The sequence below is a fragment of the Schistocerca americana genome, chromosome 2, assembly GCF_021461395.2.
Source record: "Schistocerca americana isolate TAMUIC-IGC-003095 chromosome 2, iqSchAmer2.1, whole genome shotgun sequence".
Taxonomy (NCBI): domain Eukaryota; kingdom Metazoa; phylum Arthropoda; class Insecta; order Orthoptera; family Acrididae; genus Schistocerca; species Schistocerca americana.
This window is the reverse complement of record NC_060120.1, coordinates 980139840-980159333: the sequence shown is the minus strand read 5'-3', so window position 1 is coordinate 980159333 and position 19494 is coordinate 980139840. Positions and strand designations below refer to the sequence as shown.

General features: G+C 40.4%; 1 protein-coding gene across 1 annotated transcript in view; it reads right to left on the bottom strand.

Moving 5' to 3' along the window:
• The window catches only part of LOC124596454 (carbonic anhydrase 1-like), a 154559-nt gene extending 135288 nt beyond the window's left edge, over window positions 1–19271 (bottom strand). Inside the window, exons 1-2 of the mRNA XM_047135587.1 lie at window positions 19220–19271; window positions 2607–2630 (exon numbers count right to left, since the gene is read on the bottom strand). Of these exons, the coding sequence (XP_046991543.1) occupies window positions 2607–2630; window positions 19220–19268 (73 nt within the window). The 5' untranslated portion in view covers window positions 19269–19271. The remainder of the gene's footprint in view (window positions 1–2606; window positions 2631–19219) is intronic.
• Window positions 19272–19494: the final 223 nt, after the last annotated feature.

Here is a 19494-nt window from a genome sequence, read left to right as displayed (position 1 = left end):
GTCACCGTTGAGTGATTTGTGGGAGGATACAAGACGTCTTGGACAGAATTTCTACCTGGAGTGATGAAATGCAGCTTGTTCTAAATGTAAGTATAAGTTAATGCAGATATGTAGGAAACAAGAATTAATAATGTTCGAATACAGCATTCGTAGTGTGCTGCTTGACACAGTTATGTCCATTAAATGTCTAGGTGTAATATTGCAAGGCCATATGAAATAAAACGAGCTTGTACGGGTTGTAGTAGGAATGGCGAACGGTCGACTTTGGTTTATTCGGAGAATTTTAGGAAAGCTTGGTTCTTCTGTTAAGGAGACCACATATCGGACACTAGTGCAACCCATTCTTGAATGCTGCTCGAGTGTTTGCGATCGAAAGCAGTTCGCACTGAAAGAAGACATCGAGCCAGTTCAGAGGAGTGCTGATAGATGCTGATAGATTCGGTACAAGTATTACGGAGATGCTCCGGGAAGTCAACGACCTTTTCGAAGAACTATATTTTGAAAATTCAGAGAACCGGCATTGAAGCTGACTGCAGAATTATTCTACACTGAAGCGCCAAAGAAACTGGTATAGTCATGCGTACTGAAATACAGAGACATGTAAACAGGCAGAATACGGTGCTGCGGTCGGCAACACCTATATGAGACAACAAGCGTCTGGCGCAGTTGTTAGATCGGTCACTGCTGCTACAATGGCAGGTTATCATGATTTAAGTGAGTTTGGTGTTATAGTCGACGCACGAGCGATGGGACACAGCATCTCCGAGGTAGCGATGAAGTGAGGATTTTCCCGTACTACCATTTCACGAGTGTACAGTGAATATCGAGAATCCTGTAAAACAACAAATCTTCCACATCGCTGCAGCCGGCAAAAGATCCTGCAAGAACGGGACCAACTACTACTGAAGATAATCGTTCAACGTGACAGAAGTGAAACCCTTCTTCAAATTGCTGCAAATTTTAATTCTAGGCCATCAACAAGTGTCAGCGTGCGAACCATTCAACGAAACATCATCGATAAGGCATTTCGGAGCCGCAGGTCCTCTCGTGTAAGCATGATGACTTCACGACATAAAGCTTTACGCCTCGCTTGCACCCGTCAGGGCCGACGTAGGCTGTTGACTGGAAACTTGTTGCCTGGTCGGATGAATTTTATTTCAAATTGCATCGTGTGTATGGACGTGTACGGATACGGAGACAACCTCATGAATCCATGGACGCTGCATGTCACCAGGGGGCTGTTCAAGCTGATGGAGACTCAGTAATGGTGTCGGGGTGTGCAGTTGGAGTGGTATGGGAACCCTCATAAGTCTAGATACGACTCTGACAGGCGACACTCTGCTGGTGATACTCAGCAGCAATCCACTCTGTAGCAATTCTGGACCCCACCCGTCTTGAACTGCTGCACAGTGGATTGCTACGGAGTGACTTCAGGAACACTCTTCTGAGCTTAAACACTTCCGATGACCACCAAACTCCCCAGACGTGAACATTATTGAGCATATCTGGGATGCCTTGCAACCTGCTGTTCAGAGGAGAGCTCCACCCCCTCGTACTCTTACGAATCTATGGACAGCCCTGGAGGATGGTGTCAGTTCCCTTAGCACTGTTTCAGACATTAATCGACTTCATGCCACGTCGTGCTGCCGCACTTCTGCATGCTCGCGGGGGCCCTACACGATATTAGCCAGCTGTACCAGTTTCATTGGCTCTTCAGTGTCTATTTGACGTGAGAACCATGCAGATAAGATAAGATAAATTAGGGCTCTTACGGAGTCATAGATAGTCGTTTTTGCCTCTCTGTGTTTGCGATTGGAACAGGAAAGTCAATACAATGAGAACATTAGTTTCGAAATTACATTCTTGCATGGAAAAAAGGCCAGGAGAGAATGTATTACACCAGATTTAGGGACTGGTTCCTCAGGAAAGTTTTAACACTGGCGGAGTTTCGCTGAAGTTCAGGCATTTGTTGTTGATCTCCATCAACTTACAACTTTAAGGTGAGAAGCTAAGGGGGTAACGTCCCGTAGACGACATGGTCGATGGACCAGGAGATGCAGGAGATGTAATTGAGGAGGGAAATCGGCCATGTCCTCTCGAAAGAATATTCCGACCTTACAGCTGGCTGTCCGGAAGTGGAAACCGCAGTCCTTCCTAATACCTCGCTGGCTCGCTGGGTCATCACCTCCAAGTCAAATTGGACTGCCTCCCTATCCTGGATGCAGTTATGTAAGAAGTGAAATGTGTTGTCTTCAGTCATGTGCCACTGTGGCCTCTATTTTAGTTCTCCAGTTTTCTCTTGTATCAAGCACGAATTTTTCTTGTTTCAGATAACACGATACGTCTGAGTTATTGTTCTGCTGGAATACATCTCACAATGTACAGACAAATAAGATTCTCTCTTTCTACAACATCATCGCTGATGACCAGTTCCAAAGCAAAACAAATCTTAAGACAATAGTCTCTTGGAATGTAGTGTGGTAAATATGGAGGCAACGTGTCTGTAAACTTGAATTTAATGTAGCTGTGGAGGTATTTTATTAATGAGTAGCTTGCACACTGTTCTGTGATTACGCTTTAATAATGAAACTAACGTTGATACTTACGAGCCTCGGATCCCCACCAGACACCTGAAACAGATAAGAAAACTTTGTTGTAATTCCACGTAGCGCAACTATATATCCAACACCCTATAAAATATTCTAAAGTATTAGTTCTAGCGTGTGCTGAACATGTAAAGACACGTTTACTAATGCTTCATTGCTGTTATATACCTCTCCTGACATTAAATTCATTTGGTTCTAAGTTATTAATGATCTATCCACACTGTGACGTTTTTTGAGACATTAAAAAATGACTCTCTTTCTTCCTTTGGTTACTTCTTTCTCTTGTGACCAGGAGAATAAAAATTGTCTGGGTCTTGGAAGGAGGCACATGCCCTCCACTGACTGGATGCGGTAAAAGGTAATGCTTGTGTTGCGTTATGTGATGATGAGTTTTTGAAACTTTGTAGTTAATACAGAATATGATGATGACGATATTGATGTTGAAGATAATTATGTTAATGAAGCTTGATTATCAGCTCAAGTTTACACTGAAGAAGTAGGATTGTAAAGAGGGAGATGAAAGTCGGGTGGGATTATGGAGTTGGTTCAGGAATGTGAACTGAACGCGAGTTTGTTACGGAGAGCATTGTGAGATTGCAGGAAAGTGAAGGATATTGCTGCCCTTTCATAGGGTACAACAAAGACAGTATTCTACGATAGTGTCTAACCATAAGAGAAGGAAGTGGGAGTGGTTCTGGAACTGTGACACTGGGATCTGCATGGAATATGGCTGGTAGGCCAACATCAATTTGAAAGAATGTGAGGGGTGCTCAAAACGGTGAACGATGAATATTTTGGAGGATGGCATTAACGAATACCTTCGGGGAAAGTAGTGGCGTGTAAGAAGTTGTTTGGATGGAATGATATATTGATAGGCAGATTGGATGATGGTTCCTGCAGAAGCGCTGGAAAGTGTGCTCCCCTTTCATTTACAGGAGCAGATGGATTGGTACAGGTCATAGGTCTTTCACGTATATGGGAATGTACGCTCCCGGTAGCTGAGTGGTCAGCGTGGCAGACTGTCAATACTAAGGGCCCGGGTTCGATTCCCGGCTGGGTCGGAGGTTTTCTCCGCTCACGGACTGAGTGTTGTGTTGTCCTACTCATCATCATTTCATCCCCATCGACGCGCAGGTCGCCGAAGTGGCGTCAACCAGAAGGACCTGCACCAGGCGAACGGTCTACCCGACGGGAGGCCCTAGCCACACGTTGTTTTGTTTGTTATTTATGGGAATAGCAGGTTTAAGCTTGTTATTGTAGCTTTATAATCTTCATTGCAACAGGATCAGCAGCTGTGATGAATTTTTGAAATGATTTTGCGATTCCTTCAGCTGACATTTTATTTATTTGATATATGATTTTAGTGAACATAACTTGAAAATATGTGTAGTCATTACGTAGATTTACTCCACAAATCAGTCCCTTGTAGCAGTAGTATGCATGGCATTTGGAATGGGAGGTTCTACACGCTCTTTGTGATGATAAATGAGGGAGCTACTGACGATGAGATGCATCATGCTGATTGTGCTTCGACTTGAAGTTACATAAGGGAAACTACATATTTCGCTAATTGAAACTTTTCTGCTTGATATGTTAACCAACTACTTCGGCGGTAATGGTGTTGGCGTTGCTGTGCTGCTGAGGATGTATGTGTAGGAGCTGGTGAGCCTCTCCGCAGATAGTCTATCTGACGATCGGATCTTAAAACAGTTGAATGCCATACGACTGCGTGAAGGAAAGATGAGGTGCAGTATAGGAAGGCAACTCATAGTAGGGTCGGAGTTGATCGAGTGAAATCTCGATGAACATTACGAGGAACTGGGTAATGGAAAAGGACCTGAAAAACAATTGAAATGGGACTAATTCTGAGGGAATATATTGGAGTATGTGGTAACTCTTAAAGGTGAAGATGTTTTAAGGAATTATTGCAGTGCTGATAGTGAGATGTGAGAAACAGTTTGGGTAGAGTTTTGTGTCAGCGAAACGAACGTACATTCATGTCAGAGGTGAATCATTTGCTGGGGAACAGTTTGTCAGTTGTTTTTCATCTGAATCTGCAGGAGGTCGTTTGAACTTGGTCACATCGTGGGTGGTTCTGCTTTGAATGTGCAATTATCAGTATCCTCCTTACTACCATGGTACATAACTGTTAATAATCTGTTAAAAATTGTAGTCCCTATCGTACCAGAATGTTTGCTCAGTTGTGTATGGCACATAAGTTCCACCACTGTTCGCTGCAGTCGTGTGCGAAATTCAAAGGTGGCTTTACGGGAAGTTTAAAAATTATCAGGGAAGTTCAAAATTAAAGATGGAGTTGGTGGGTATTTTAAAACTGTAACATGGCAGAGAATTCAAAATAAATTTTAAAAATCGAAGACAGTGGGACTAGCACAGTTGCACTTTGTACCCTACCTCTTCCTCCCTCTCCTCTCGATACGATTGCAGAGTAGTATTAAAATGAAGCATAGGAAAGACAAGTTCATTTAAAATGGGAAACATATTTGTCTCTGAGTTAGGTAAGAGCACACACACACACACAAAGGTGAGCATGTGCATGTACATGCTCCATAAGGTACAACCTTCTCCTCCTCTCCACTCTTCCCATTAAACCCCAGTACTTTATCCACCATTTAAATGAAAGAGCCAATTACAATGTAGTCACACCTGGACTATTCTCAAAAGTATCCGAAAGACCCGAATTATTTATCAAAAAATAAGTCACATACTTCACCAAGAAGTATCTGAATTGGGTAAAATGAGAAAAAAATTGTCAACTGTGTTTCATTAATTCCTTTAAAAAATCGTTAATGGACTGGCCCACCAGTTACATCGCTAAATTTCACATAAACCTATATATGGTTTCTTATGGAATGTTAGAGAAAGTATTTACCATACTCTCCAGAAATAGTCAAAAACCTACACTTGCTTATCCAGTGTAATAAATTGATTAGTAATATATAGTTGTCAAGAATGAGTTTTTCTTTAAATGCTACTTTAAACTGCAAGAAAGCAAAATAATAATAACTGCTCCATTTATGCTCCTGTTGCTTTTCTTCATCAACAGATGGCTCCACTGGTAAAATATCAGAGTTCGATAGATGCACCCTAATGTCAGATACGACAGAAATTCACATTAATTGTTTACCGTATGTATTATACTCGTCAATTGTGAAAATATTCTTTGCAAATCTGCAAAAATGCACCACCAATGCAAGGAAGTGCAAAGCTGACATGACACTGGAGACAAAAACATGATAGCGAACTCAAAAGTACTGCTTTGCTGCTCTCACCCCTAAACACATCTGGTATTCTCAAAAGGCAGGTAAACTTCTCACGGAATACAACGGTGAGTATAGAACATACTCTCCATAAACGGGTAGAAACCAGAATCTGCTTATGCAATATAATATGACAAGCACAAAACATACACTTCATAAATAACTAAAAATCAACGGTTGCCTCTGTAATGTGATTAACTAATTACTAATAAGCATTGTTGGAAATGAGTTTTACTTTATGCAGTATTCCTCAAAACTTCAAAAACTCAACATAAGATCAACAACTTGTTTAAGTTACGGTTCCTAATAGTCACCAATAGGTGACAATATCCATAGTTTCATCTGAGCACCAAACTTGGATGAAAAGACAGAACAGCATCAAATTAAATATTTTCCACGTGTATTATGCTTGTGAAGAGTCACAGTGTTCTTTCTAAGTCTAAAAATGCAATGTTTACGTCAAGTATCACATTGTTATTTTTCATATGCACTTTAAACCGTCAAATTAGGGTCTAAAACATGATTTTTAAATCTAAAGTAAGCAATCCAGTGCTAGATGTGTGCTTAAATGGTTACGAAAAACATGATATGTCTAACAGATCGATACAGTAAAAATAACCTGACCAGGCTGTAAGGTGACAGCTTAAATGAATGTTAATTTCGCACCTTGCATGAGAGTTTATACATCATAACAAGTTGATGGATATGTCACCTGACATACTTCGGCAATAGTGAGCAGATTTTCCTATCAAAATGTACAGCATGTAAAGCAAAGGGATGACACTCGATTCGACTGTATTAACACACCGAACACAAATCCTGCATGTCAATGAACAAAAAGTGAAAAAAGCTACTGGAAGAAACATTTTAGTTTGGGGCAGATGGTAGTTGCGCTGTCACGGCCCACAACAAAAGGCTTCTAACAGGGGTTTTGTAACCCACAGCAAGAGAGATAACAAACGCGCCAGGCGATACATCGAGGGCGGCAGGTAGCGGTCCAGCACTGCCTGCGACGGAGAAATTATTTGTAAACTGCGTTGGGAAATTTCCAGATGAATACAAACAGGCCAAAGACGCAACTGATCAGATGAAAGGCCCGTGGTACTCTCGTGATGCACGCATGTAACTTTTATGCGTCAGAAGACGACACAAAATGTTCGATCGGCTAAAATAAACTCAGAAGGAGTAAAAGAGGCCCTTTGCGATTGGCAAGTGTACTTTCCACAAGATGAAAGGAACACTCCCATTGGTACGAAAAAGTTGTAGCGTGAAGCACGAAGGGACACAGATGGGGGACGGTTTGCTACGAAGGACACAATACCGAAAACTTCATGGACTCTCCTCTGAACCAGTGTCAAATGTAGAAAAGGGCTCATCACGCTCTGTATGACGCCAAAAGAGGAATTTTGTGTGAACACTGCGTCCACTTTGGCTGACATTTAGCTAGAAATTAGCTGAAGAGTCGTTGAGCTCCGAGAGCGGAGAAACGAAACAGCCACGTAGTTAATTGTACTTGCGAGATTTGAGAGGGCATTGAAGCTTACACGCTGCTCCATCTATGAACGTGTATATCACCATAGTTTGCAGGCTAGGGATGAGTGCATTGTTTCTCGCCTGGCGAGAAACATAGGACAGTTTCAGCTGATAAAATCAGTAAAGATTTTGATTTGCTTTTTATAGGATTTTCAGAGGGCGAGAGCAGCCATGCAGCCGACAGTACGTTGCAGCTAAAACGTAAATGTCGCTTGCAGAGGAGTAAGCTTGTTGGTTCACCAGCTTGCGTCCAATGCGAACTCGAGCAACCTTGAGTAATCTTTTGCTCATCTTGTCACAAAAACTAACCGTCTTCTGTAGACTTGATCGTCGTCCTAAATAGTACTGAACTTAGAACCAGAACTGGATGATTTGTCATAATATTGATCAATTCAGACAGTGCTTCACTCTCTAGAAGTAAGAAAAATCTCGTAAAGAACATTTTATTTAAATTTTATATTGTTATGTACAGTATTATTTCTGCTAATCAGGGCGTAACACATTATCTTGACAACTGTCATGAAAGTGTCATGTCGCAATCTATGTAAACCCGTCTGCTTCTTTGACAACAATACAGATATTAAACAAATTTTGTACAGCTAAACAACGATGTGCTCTTCATAGAATAAGGGTCCACTCCTAAACCCAGTAATTTATTCAAGTGACGCTAAGGCACTCGCCAGGTGTTTTTGCTGATGTCTGGCGAATGTGAAAAGGAATGGAGTCTCAGTAGGTTTATAACCGCAGAAAATACGTGTTTTTGTATTACGCTAAACAGAGTAGCACTTAAACAAATACGCAGTCTGTTTTACTGGAAGAATGCAATTAATTAGGTCTACTCTTGTTGTAAGTCACAAGACACCCTCAGTTTAAATATACTAGAAAAATGTGATCGTGACATTGGTAGACAGTTATTGCCTTCACTGCGAATGACTCAAGACTACTACAGGTTATGTGCAATAACAACTTTTGACGAATGTTGTAATCTTTACAATCAGGTCTATTATATCACGGCTCTCTAAACGCTTATAGACTGTATTTCTCATAATCAACTATTAAATAATACGAACATCTAATAAAAACAGGCAGTGTGAAAAAAACACACATACACACACAACAAACAAACTGACCAAACACGATATTGTGATGGAAGGAAGAAAGTGTTTTGACAAGATTATAGCGATGTAGCCCCTAAACCACACATTTTTTCGTAATAGAGGACGAGAACTTATCTTATTTTTACACACATACTTGAACACATACGATAAAATGGTTCAGATGTCTCCAAAGAAGATCGTGCAATAAGAAACAGCCGGTATATATATAAAGTAAATTCGTTGAAAAAATGATTTCTCATTAGCGAGTACACACACACACACACACACACACACACACATATACACACACACACGCTCTCACACAAATCTGCATTATCATAACATGCAGATTAGTTCAGACCACTACAAATATTCAACTACAATTGTATTACTTGTCGATATGTGTACTACTGCAAGCACAAAGCACTTGCAAACTAAGTGTCTGCTCGTCCAAACTGTCTATGTTACTGATTAAAATGCACACAGCTTGCATACTGACACTACTTTTAAAACTGTTAAGGTGAGTAGCATTTCTTAACGATACTATTTGCACAGTTCTACTACACTTTTCTAGCTCCATGGAACTTCAAGTTAAACACTTCTGCTTCTGCATCTAAATTGTCTGTGTAGCTTACTAAGACAAAAACAGCTCGCTTATTGGTACTACTTAAATAAGTTACAGATTAGCAACTCACCGAAAAGTTCGATATCTGTACTATTCACAAGGTTCATCTAGAGAACTCCTGCAGGTATAACTTCCAGCTTTAAGTACACCAAGAATTACCATCACGGCTCTCACGCGTTTTGTACGATTTTATACACAATTATAAGGAGAGTTGGGTGGTGGTGGTGGTGGTTAGTGTTTAACGTCCCGTCGACAACGAGGTCGTTAGAGACGGAGCGCAAGCTCGGGTTAGGGAAGGATTGGGAAGGAAATCGGCCGTGCCCTTTCAAAGGAACCATCCCGGCATTTGCCTGAAGCGATTTAGGGAAATCACCCAAGGAGAGTTGGGCTACAGAGTTGTGCAGCAACTGTTGTTATAGGGCCGGTCGGTGTGGCCGAGCGGTTCTAGGCGCTTCAGTCTTGAACCACGAGACCGCTATGGTCTCAGGTTCGAATCCTGCCTCGAGCATGGATGTGTGTGATGTCCTTGTGTTAGTTAGGTTTAAGTAGTTCAAAGTCTAGGGGACATGACCTCAGATGTTAAATGTCATAGTGTTCAGCGCCATATGAACCATTTTTGTTGTTATAGGAAATCTGGATAGGAGCAGAAATGATTAGTAAACAAGTAATACAACAAACAGAAGATACAGTAACTTTCATTTTTCCAAAAATATGAAAAATCATAATAAATGATGCAACAAGAAATAGTCCAGCTCACTGAATAGAAACAACGATGATGTAGCAGCCGCGAATAGGTGGCGTCCATGTGGTGTCCCACCGCGAAACGACTCCAAGCCCTAGTGAGGCGTCCTATATTGCAGTGGCAGAGGTCACTCGAAGTACAGAGCTGCTGGAGGTGTGGCTAAGGGGGCACGCACGATTGTGTCCACCAGAATCCACATGGCTATTATCGGCGTCAGACAGAAATTTTTACTCCGTCGCTGTGACGCCCATTGGGTGGTACTGATACATGATACCACATCAAGTCTAAGATCCATCTCTAAAACTGAAACGGCGATACTCCTACTATACTTTCCAAGTACAATGGAACTTGAAATTAATTTTTTTCACCTCTAAATTGTTTGTATCACTTGTTAAAGTATACACAGATTGCCTACTGAAAACATTACATACATTTAGAACACTACTGCAGATATAACTTACCGCCTAAAGTAAACTCTGAGAATTAGAGAAGTGAAAAATGCCAACACCACTAAAAGCTGTTCACTGTATATCTCGGAATTCATTTAGCGTAGCAATATGATGAGAATGCCTACCACCAGCACAGTACAAAATATTGTCATCTTCTACTGATACACTCTGGAAAATTATGCTTCCTCTGTAACATATATTACAATGCTGTTGCATCATTAAAGTAACCACTGCAGAGAGAGGGAGTTTAGTGGGAAGTGTAAATCAGAGAGGTATTGATGAGAATGTAGAAAATATTGTATGTATTTCTTAGATGTCATGTGTGCACTTGTGTGACGAAAATTTATAATGCGGCAGTACAGTAGACAGACAGATATGGAAATATCTAACCATCATAACTGTGTACACTACTGGGTGAAGAATGAAGGTCAATGGACAATGATGGTCAGAGGAGAACTACACTGCAGCCTTTAAGGGGAGAGAATGATAGTCAGTGGTCAATGATGATCAGTGGTTAATGGTGGTCAGTTGAGAATGACGATTACTGGTCAATGGCGATCAGTGATAGTTAATGAATGGGTGATGTTCAGTGGTCAGTGATGATAAACAGGGGTCAATGATGACCCCCAGACTGGTCACTGGAGAATGATGATTAGTGGCAAATTATTATCACTGATCAATGAAGATGATCTGTGGTCACTGATGATGATCATTGCTCAATGATGATCAGTGATTAATGATTATCAGTTTAATGATGATAAGTTATCAATGATGATCAGTGATCAATGGTGATCAGTGATCAATGATTGTGATCAAAGAATGTTGTACCAGGCATACCTACTATTTGTTCACAACGTTCTCAATTAAGTTTGGGTCTTTTGAAGCCGACTTGGCAGCTGTCTTCTGTATTTAAGAGACATAGTGTGAGCTTTCTTGCTAGTTTTTGCTTAAGATTGTTTGAAGCCACAGAACAATTCACAATTAATTGGTTGTTTCTCAGCTTCTGCAAACATACTACTGATTACACGACACGAATGTAAATTCTAGTTTGTACCCGATAGTTATTGAATGAAACCATTCGTTTGGGGTAATGGTATTCAAGCCATCATTGGCCTAACAGCGTTAGTTTTTGATCAGAAAATACAGGAGAACTGAACAAGCTAAATGGACTGCAAAAGACAATGATCTAGCACCATCATTGACTACACACCATCATTCTCCACCGAAAAAACCGGCAATAATAATTGACCATTGATCATCATCATTAATCACTGATAATCATTGTCCACTGACCATCACTGACCATATTGTCCACTCACTCTAATTCTCTCCACCTAATAATACGCACAGTAATGATTGTCGGATGTGTCTATACCTGCCTCATCTACCGTACTGCCTCATCATTAATTTTCATCACACATGTGTGCATCATACATCAAAAAATTATGTATAATATTTCTGCATCTATAAACAGGAAATACAGTTTTTCACTGTGTAACGTCAGAAGATGAAAACGTTTCGTACTGTGCTAGTGGCAGACATTCTGATCACATTGCTATGCTAAATACAATCCAGTACATACAGTGAACCGCTTTTTTGCGATGTTTTCAGTGTTTAAATTGCTAATTCTCAGTGTACTTTACGGTGTAAGTTATATCTGAGGCACTATTCTAGACGAATGAAAAGTTTTCAGTAAACAATACTTTACTCTGTTATACAAACAATTTAGGTGTGGAAATAGTTAATTTGAACGTCCGTTGTGCTTGAAAAGTGTGGTAAGAATATTGCCCTTTCAGTTTTGCAGACAAGTTTTATACATGAGACTAACGTTTGTACTTCCCAGTGTACTTTAAGCTGTAAGTTACATTTGCGGCAGTGCCTCTGATGAATTTAATGTGTGGTACAGATATCGAACTTGTTGTCGAGTTGCCAACCTATAACTTATTTAAATAATGCTAATAAACGAGCTGTGTGCGTCTTAATAAATTACACAGGCAGTTTACAACTACAAATATTTAATATGAATTTCCATGAAGCTTGGAAAGTATGGTGCAACTAACCTATATATTTTGAGAAATAATACAAATTTAGTTATCCTGGAACTTTCTCGTGGTCTGTAATGAACCTGCATATTACGATAACCATGCAGTAGTGTGTGTGTGTGTGTGTGTGTGTGTGTGTGTGTGTGTGTGTGTGTGTTTCGGCACTCAATAAATGATAAATAATTTTATCAAAGAGATTGCTTTCGAGATATAGAAATTTACTTTGTGCACCATTTTTTTTGGAGACGTTTCAACTCTGTCATCGTCTTTGGTTGCGGTATGTGGCCAAACATAAGAGAAATAACGGGGGGTAACACCTTAGAACGCTAACCAAACACCAATACTGTGAGCTGGGATAATGGTGCGAGTGACTCTCGCAGACAGTATTAAAAGAACAGAACGTATTTTTTTCCTTCTCTATTCTCACGGTGGTGAAATCATGTTAGTGGGAAGAAAACATCTCGTAATTGGTTGCTGGGCAGTGGCATAGGTCTTACGTCACATTTTCTGATCGGAAAAACACGCTAAATAAGTGGATTGATCTAGGCGTTAATACAGAGCGGAAGGAAGCAGGAAGAGATATCTTACGAAATTTATGCTATTGGCAGATTTTAGTGGTAAAAACTGGACAGAAGTTGAATGAGGTGTGCAAAAGCCGGAAATGGCATGGTCCAATGACGCGTATGACAGTTGGGACCACGTTTAGAGATTCATTACTGAGAGCTAGGAATTGTGTGGTCCGTGTATGCAGAGATGAATAGCAGGAGTATTATTCAGATGGAAATACTGATTAGGCGAAATTTACAGTTGCTCCGAAAGATCAGGCATCACCACAACACATATCTGACGGCAGTGACGAAGGGCCAGCGTGCGATCTAACAATAAGAATCAAGGGCAGACGACGCAGCTCCTAGTAAGAAGACAATGTGCGAGCGCCATACGAAGGATATATAGGCACAATGATCTGTTCGTTCAATGCAAAGTGGTAGCTTCTTAATGGTCCTTCTGTCCCAACAGTAACGTCAATTCCATTCACTGTCAATTCAACGCTATGCAACCATTTCTTACCTCCACACAAATTCACGTGTCTTTGAACGATAGGTTGCAGAACATCTTCCTTAATACGCTTATTTGTCGCCAACAAGTAATCATGAGTATTTAGTAATTGATATGCAATTGTGAAAGAAAACTGTTATTCCTTGCAAATCATAACGTTGCTAGTGCAATAAATTCTAGATATTTTAATTGATAAAACTGATTTCATAGCTATTGAATCCTCTGTCATAGTCAAAAGCTAGAGAAGAGTTAGAGACCACACTCAGGATACGCTGATTAGGGTCCATTGTACCATACCGTCTCGTCAAATATCCATTGCACAACTTTATTAATTGACAGTGTATCCTCGGGAGAGATGTGTTACGGGGTCAGACCTATCAAATGCAACTCTTGAAACCAGTCTAAGGTTGAAGTTCGTTTATCAATGGATGGGATCTAGCAATGGCATGGATTATATTGTTCTAGGGTATAAAGATGCACTATCATTGTCCTTCCTAAACTGGTGCTTGAGAAATTTTAAAACGTGGGAATATTTAATTTTAGATGTATTGTGACCTACACTACAGTACATGTAATTAATTACATTTTTCTAGTAAATCAGACTGCCTATTTGTTTGTGTGCGTCCCTGCTTAGCGTAGTATTTTAGCTACCATACATTTTCTGCTGTTATAAGCTAGGTCGTGTTAATTTAATGGCATCAATCTGCTAGATCTAAACTGTAATGCCAGCTTCTAGTTTATCATGTTATTTGTAACAAGTGTCACATACATGAAAAAGATTTAATATGTGGCCCTGTTTGTCGTAAACCAAGCGTGGTATTCTGATCAAACTATGAATGTCTCCACCTATTGGTGATGACAAATAATATCATCTTACACCAGTGTTTGATTCTGTTTCAGCTTTTAGAAGTTCTAAGGATCATTATTTAAAGTAAAATACATTTTCGATAACTACGTATTACAGATTCGTTAATTATATTGCAGAAGCAAATATTGATCTCAATAATTTATGGAGTGTATTTTTGTACTTGTTCTTATATTATACTGCATGATAAGATGTTAGTTTCTGTTTACCGAGCGTATGTTTCATACTCATTTTATAAGAAGTTTATATGACTGTTTAGTGGGCCACATGTGTTTAGGCATGAACATAGCATTGTAGTACTTATTTTAAGTATTCAGTCATGTTTTTGGCACCAGTTTGGCATAAACACTGCACTTTTGCGTTTCTGATGCATTTTTGCAAAACTGGAAAGAATATTTTCACATTTCACAAACATCATAGATACAGTAAGTAATTAATGTGAGATTCTGTTGTATCTTACGCTATGGTGCACCTATCGAACTTTGATCATTTTACCGATACAGCCATCTATTGATGAGGACAAGCAACAGGATCATGACAGCAGCACTTGTTTCTATTTTGCATTCTTGTAGTTTAGTAGAATACAGCTTACAGTATAAGTCATGTTTGAAAATTATGTATCAGTAATTCATCTATTACGTTGGATAAGCCAATGTTGTTTTGTAACCCTTTATGGAGGTTAAGTTATATACTCACTCTAAGATCCCACGGCAAATCATATATAGCTTTCAATGAAATTTACTGTTGCAACTGGAGAGCCAAACAGTAAACGATTATTTGAGTTAGTAATAAAAATATAGTTGACAATTTTTTTGTCTTTTTATGCAATTCAGATACTTTTTGAACTGTGTGACGTTTTTTTTGATACAGAATTCAGAGCTTTTGGATACTTCTGAACAAAGCCCAGATGGGCTTATATTGCAATTGGCTGTTTCATTTTAAATGTGGTCAGAATACTAGGCTCTGACTGAAGGAAAGGAGAGGGAGGTGATACACTACACAGTGTGTGTGTGTGTGTGTGTGTGTCTGTGTGAGAGAGAGAGAGAGAGAGAGAGAGAGAGAGAGAGGGATGAGGGAGAGGGTGTGACTGTGCACACGTGCTTACCTAAATCAGAGATAAGTTTCTTTTCCATTTTACATCAACTTGTTACTTTTTTGCACCATTTGAAAACCACAATGCGATTGGCTCAAGAGGACAAAAGGGAGGGGGAATGGGAGAAGCAAGACTTTGTTCCCAACTTGAATTTTTTAAATTTATTTCGAATTTTTCTGCCAGATAAAAGCTTTAAATTTCCTACCAACACCATACTAAAATTTATAAAATTATTTGTCACCATCCACCTGTACTACAAACCGTTTTCTGTGATAATTTACAGGAAAAATAAATAAGGAATACACAAAAATGTCGAGTGTATTCTCTCGGTACTAGTGAAATTATCCAGCTCGTTACTGAAATGCAGAATCAAGGTCCCCACAAACTTATTTAAAATTGATCTTAAAATAATATGGTTCCTGCTGTAACTCCGTAAGACGTATAAAAACAAGTGTCAATTGTTCTGGATGTTCTCGTATTATCGTCATGGTCTGACAATAAGATTTCCACAAAACAGGTCACAGAAATAAAATTTAATGGGAGAGCAACAAATTGTGAATATTAACGGTTACTGTAAAACTGAATTTATAATGTTACAGTGAATACAAGTGATTTTTATTGCAGGGTGTTATTTTGACAATATAGACGTATCAGTAGTGTATTATGCGGAAAATTTAGTGTAAAGTTTGTAAGGAAACCACAAGCCGTTACTTAGCGTAATTGCCCACATATAAGTGACGGTATCGATAGTCGAAGTCGAAGTGCCGACAGCGGAATGTCGCCATGTTAGTCATGACTTCAGCGGCTGAATGTGTCTCTTTCACCGCGAACAGACCCTCAACAATTGCCGTAATTTGAACGATGAGTGACTATAAAATGAGAGTAGTGTGAATGTTAAACGACTGAATACTGCGTTGGTGTTCACGTCTACCGCGCCGGTAAAATTGGATGGCAACGTATTTTTGAACTGCACTGTTGGGTGTCCATCGCAGATGATCACGTAATGGTGGTCAGTGAAGAGGATGATATCTGCTCTATGCTAAGAAAAGTATTAGAAGAGTGTGATAAGTGGGGACTGAAAGTGAAGTTTCAAAAGAATGAAGATTTATGAAACCAAGAAAATGTAGGGAAAGTAATAGCAGAGGGGCAGCACATCGAGGCAGATAAAAAATATAAATATTTGGGTAGCGTCCTATAGGAAGACGGAGCAAGTAATTGGGAAATACAAGAACGAGCAGCCCATGAAAAACCACCAATTCAGAACCTAAACCCTCAGGTAAGGATCTTCTAACATACCTGGTAAGTAAGTAAGATGTTGTTGTTGTGGTCTTCAGTCCAGAGACTGGTTTGATGCAGCTCTCCATGCTACTCTGTCCTGTGCAAGCTTCTTCATCTCCCAGTATCTACTGCAACCTACATCCTTCTGAATCTGCTTAGTGTATTCATCTCTTGGTCTCCCTCTACGATTTTTACCCTCCACGCTGCCCTCCAATACTAAATTGGTGATCCCTTGATGCCTCAGAACATGTCCTACCAACCGATCCCTTCTTCTGGTCAAGTTGTGCCACAAACTCCTCCCCAATCCTATTCAATACCTCCTCATTAGTTATGTGATCTACCCACCTAATCTTCAGCATTCTTCTGTAGCACCACATTTCTATTCTCTTCTTGTCCAAACTATGTATCGACCATGTTTCACTTCCATACTTGGCGACACTCCATGCAAATACTTTCATAAACGACTTCCTGACACTTAAATCTATTCTCGATGTTAACAAATTTCTCTTCTTCAGAAACCCTTTCCTTGCCATTGCTAGTCTACATTTTATAGCCTCCCTACTTCGACCATCATCAGCTATTTTGCTCCCCAAATAGCAAAACTCCTTTACTACTTAGTAAAATGCTATATAATAGTATTGCAGAACTTATAACGACCTGTGGATGCAATGCTGGGAAAAAATAAGAACAAATTGAGGTTTGTAGAAATGTACAATTTCAGAAGATCGTATAGACTATCTCAGCGAGACCACGTAAGAAATACAACGGTTAGGGAAATAACACTGTGTGTGTGTGTGTGTGAGAGAGAGAGAGAGAGAGAGAGAGAGAGAGAGAGAGAGAGAGAGTGTGTGTGTGTGTGTGTGTGTGCGTGCGCGTTTGAAGCTTATGGGCGCTTAACGGCGAGGTTGTCAGTGCCTTACGTTCGTTAAAACAAACGAATGTGGATAAAATCGCCAAACCTGTTGTACACAGTGAGGAGAAAATCTATAAAATGGCACTCATTGACTCCCGCCTCACTTTCGTTGAGCCACACAATTACTGTGTCATTTGCCTTCAGACAACTAAGAAAGGGTGGAAGGTCCTACACCTCGGATTAAAACATAAGGAAAATAGTAGAAGAGCTAAAAGAAAGACACATGGAAATGAAACTGGCTGACCAATTACAAAAAACGTAGGTGAGCCAGTCACTGTGTTAACACAATGAAAACGTCTTCCTAAAATTTTAGGCACATCACAATACCTTATAAGTCGCACAACGTTCGTTTGAAAGTCACTTAAAATAGAGGGCAGATCTGCCAGCAAATCTGCTGGTGTTCTCTCGTCCGAAAATAAAATACAGTCTAGTAAAATGTGGCGCACAGTGATCTGCAAGCGCAAACACCTCATACTGGAGGGTCCTCTCGCCGGAGCAAGAGCCATGCGTCGGAGGATTGTGCCCTATGAGAAGACGAGTGAGTAGGACCTCATCCCGTCTCCGTTGCTCAAAGGAAGTACGACGGGTCCGCATAGTGGGCTATACGAGGCGCACTCATCTTCCCATCAACACATGACTCTGTACCTCAACAGATAGGTGATAGCACGCAGGGGGAAGGCACAGTGAAATAACTGAGAATCACGTCACGCCTCCTTGGCTGCTACATCCGCCCTTTCATTCCCTGCAATACGCAGATGCCCTGGCACCCAGCAGAAAGACACCTCCTTGCCCAGGCGTTGTAATTGGAGGAGGGCGTTCTGAAGTCTCGAGGCACTCGGATCTTTGAAGACGATGAGGGAAAACATCAGAGCAACCAACAACAGATTCCCCCTGTTTCGACCCATCCGTAAAGACTGCTGTGGAATTGTGGTACTCACATAAAATGTCATAAAATAATGTCTTAAAAACATTTGCAGCAGTGCAATCACTCCTGTACTGTATCAAATCTAAAATTACTAGACCGAATAAAACATCACAGATAGAATAAACGGAAGGCAACTAGCCTGGTATGGACATGGATTGCGTATGACAGATGACAGAGTGCCAAAGAAGATCTTGATACACTATCCTCAAGGAAGAAGAAGAAGATCGAAGGTTGCCTGCTTAGATGGAGTAAAAGAAATCATGAGAAATGGAAGAGGACTCGCGGGGAGATACACACTGATGGCGAGAGACATGTGGGAAGTGACGACAGCTGTAGGAACCCCACAGGAGAGAGAGTTTGTCATCTGGCGTGTGACAAATAGTATCTCATTGTGGCCCGCGTAGAGATTAACCGTCATCAGTTTGTGAGACGAAGGGATGACTGCAGAGTATTTATGTATCGAAAGAACACATTTGTCTATGCTAAAATTCAACGGTGTGTTGGACTACAATGGAACCTCAGTTCGCTTCAATGTTAGTATGGTGCCCTGGAATACCTTTGCAACATCTCCCTTCCCAAGTCTATTGCACTTGACTGTGTACCGCGGTCTCGAACTAGCTTTAAGCTGCTTTCTTTATTTCAATTAACAGTCCGGAAAATGTGTAGACAGTGTTACAAGACGCTCCAATTATTGCAAGAAAATACGTGTATAAGTACCTGAGCAGATCAACACAACAACGGCGAAGGTCTTCCTCACGGGCGCCATCCTGCAGCTCATTGCCTGGGACACAGCGGCTGAAGCGCTATATATACAGCTAGCTTCCCCACCACCGATACACTTTGTTGCACGTCGGCGGTTAAAACATGATGGACAACCAGCCTATCATGTTCTTTTATGATCGGTAAGCGATAGTTAAACACGCGACAGCAGTGTATTGATAAGAGCGACAACTTTCTCATAAACACTGTGGAAAATTCTCTTACACGGGATA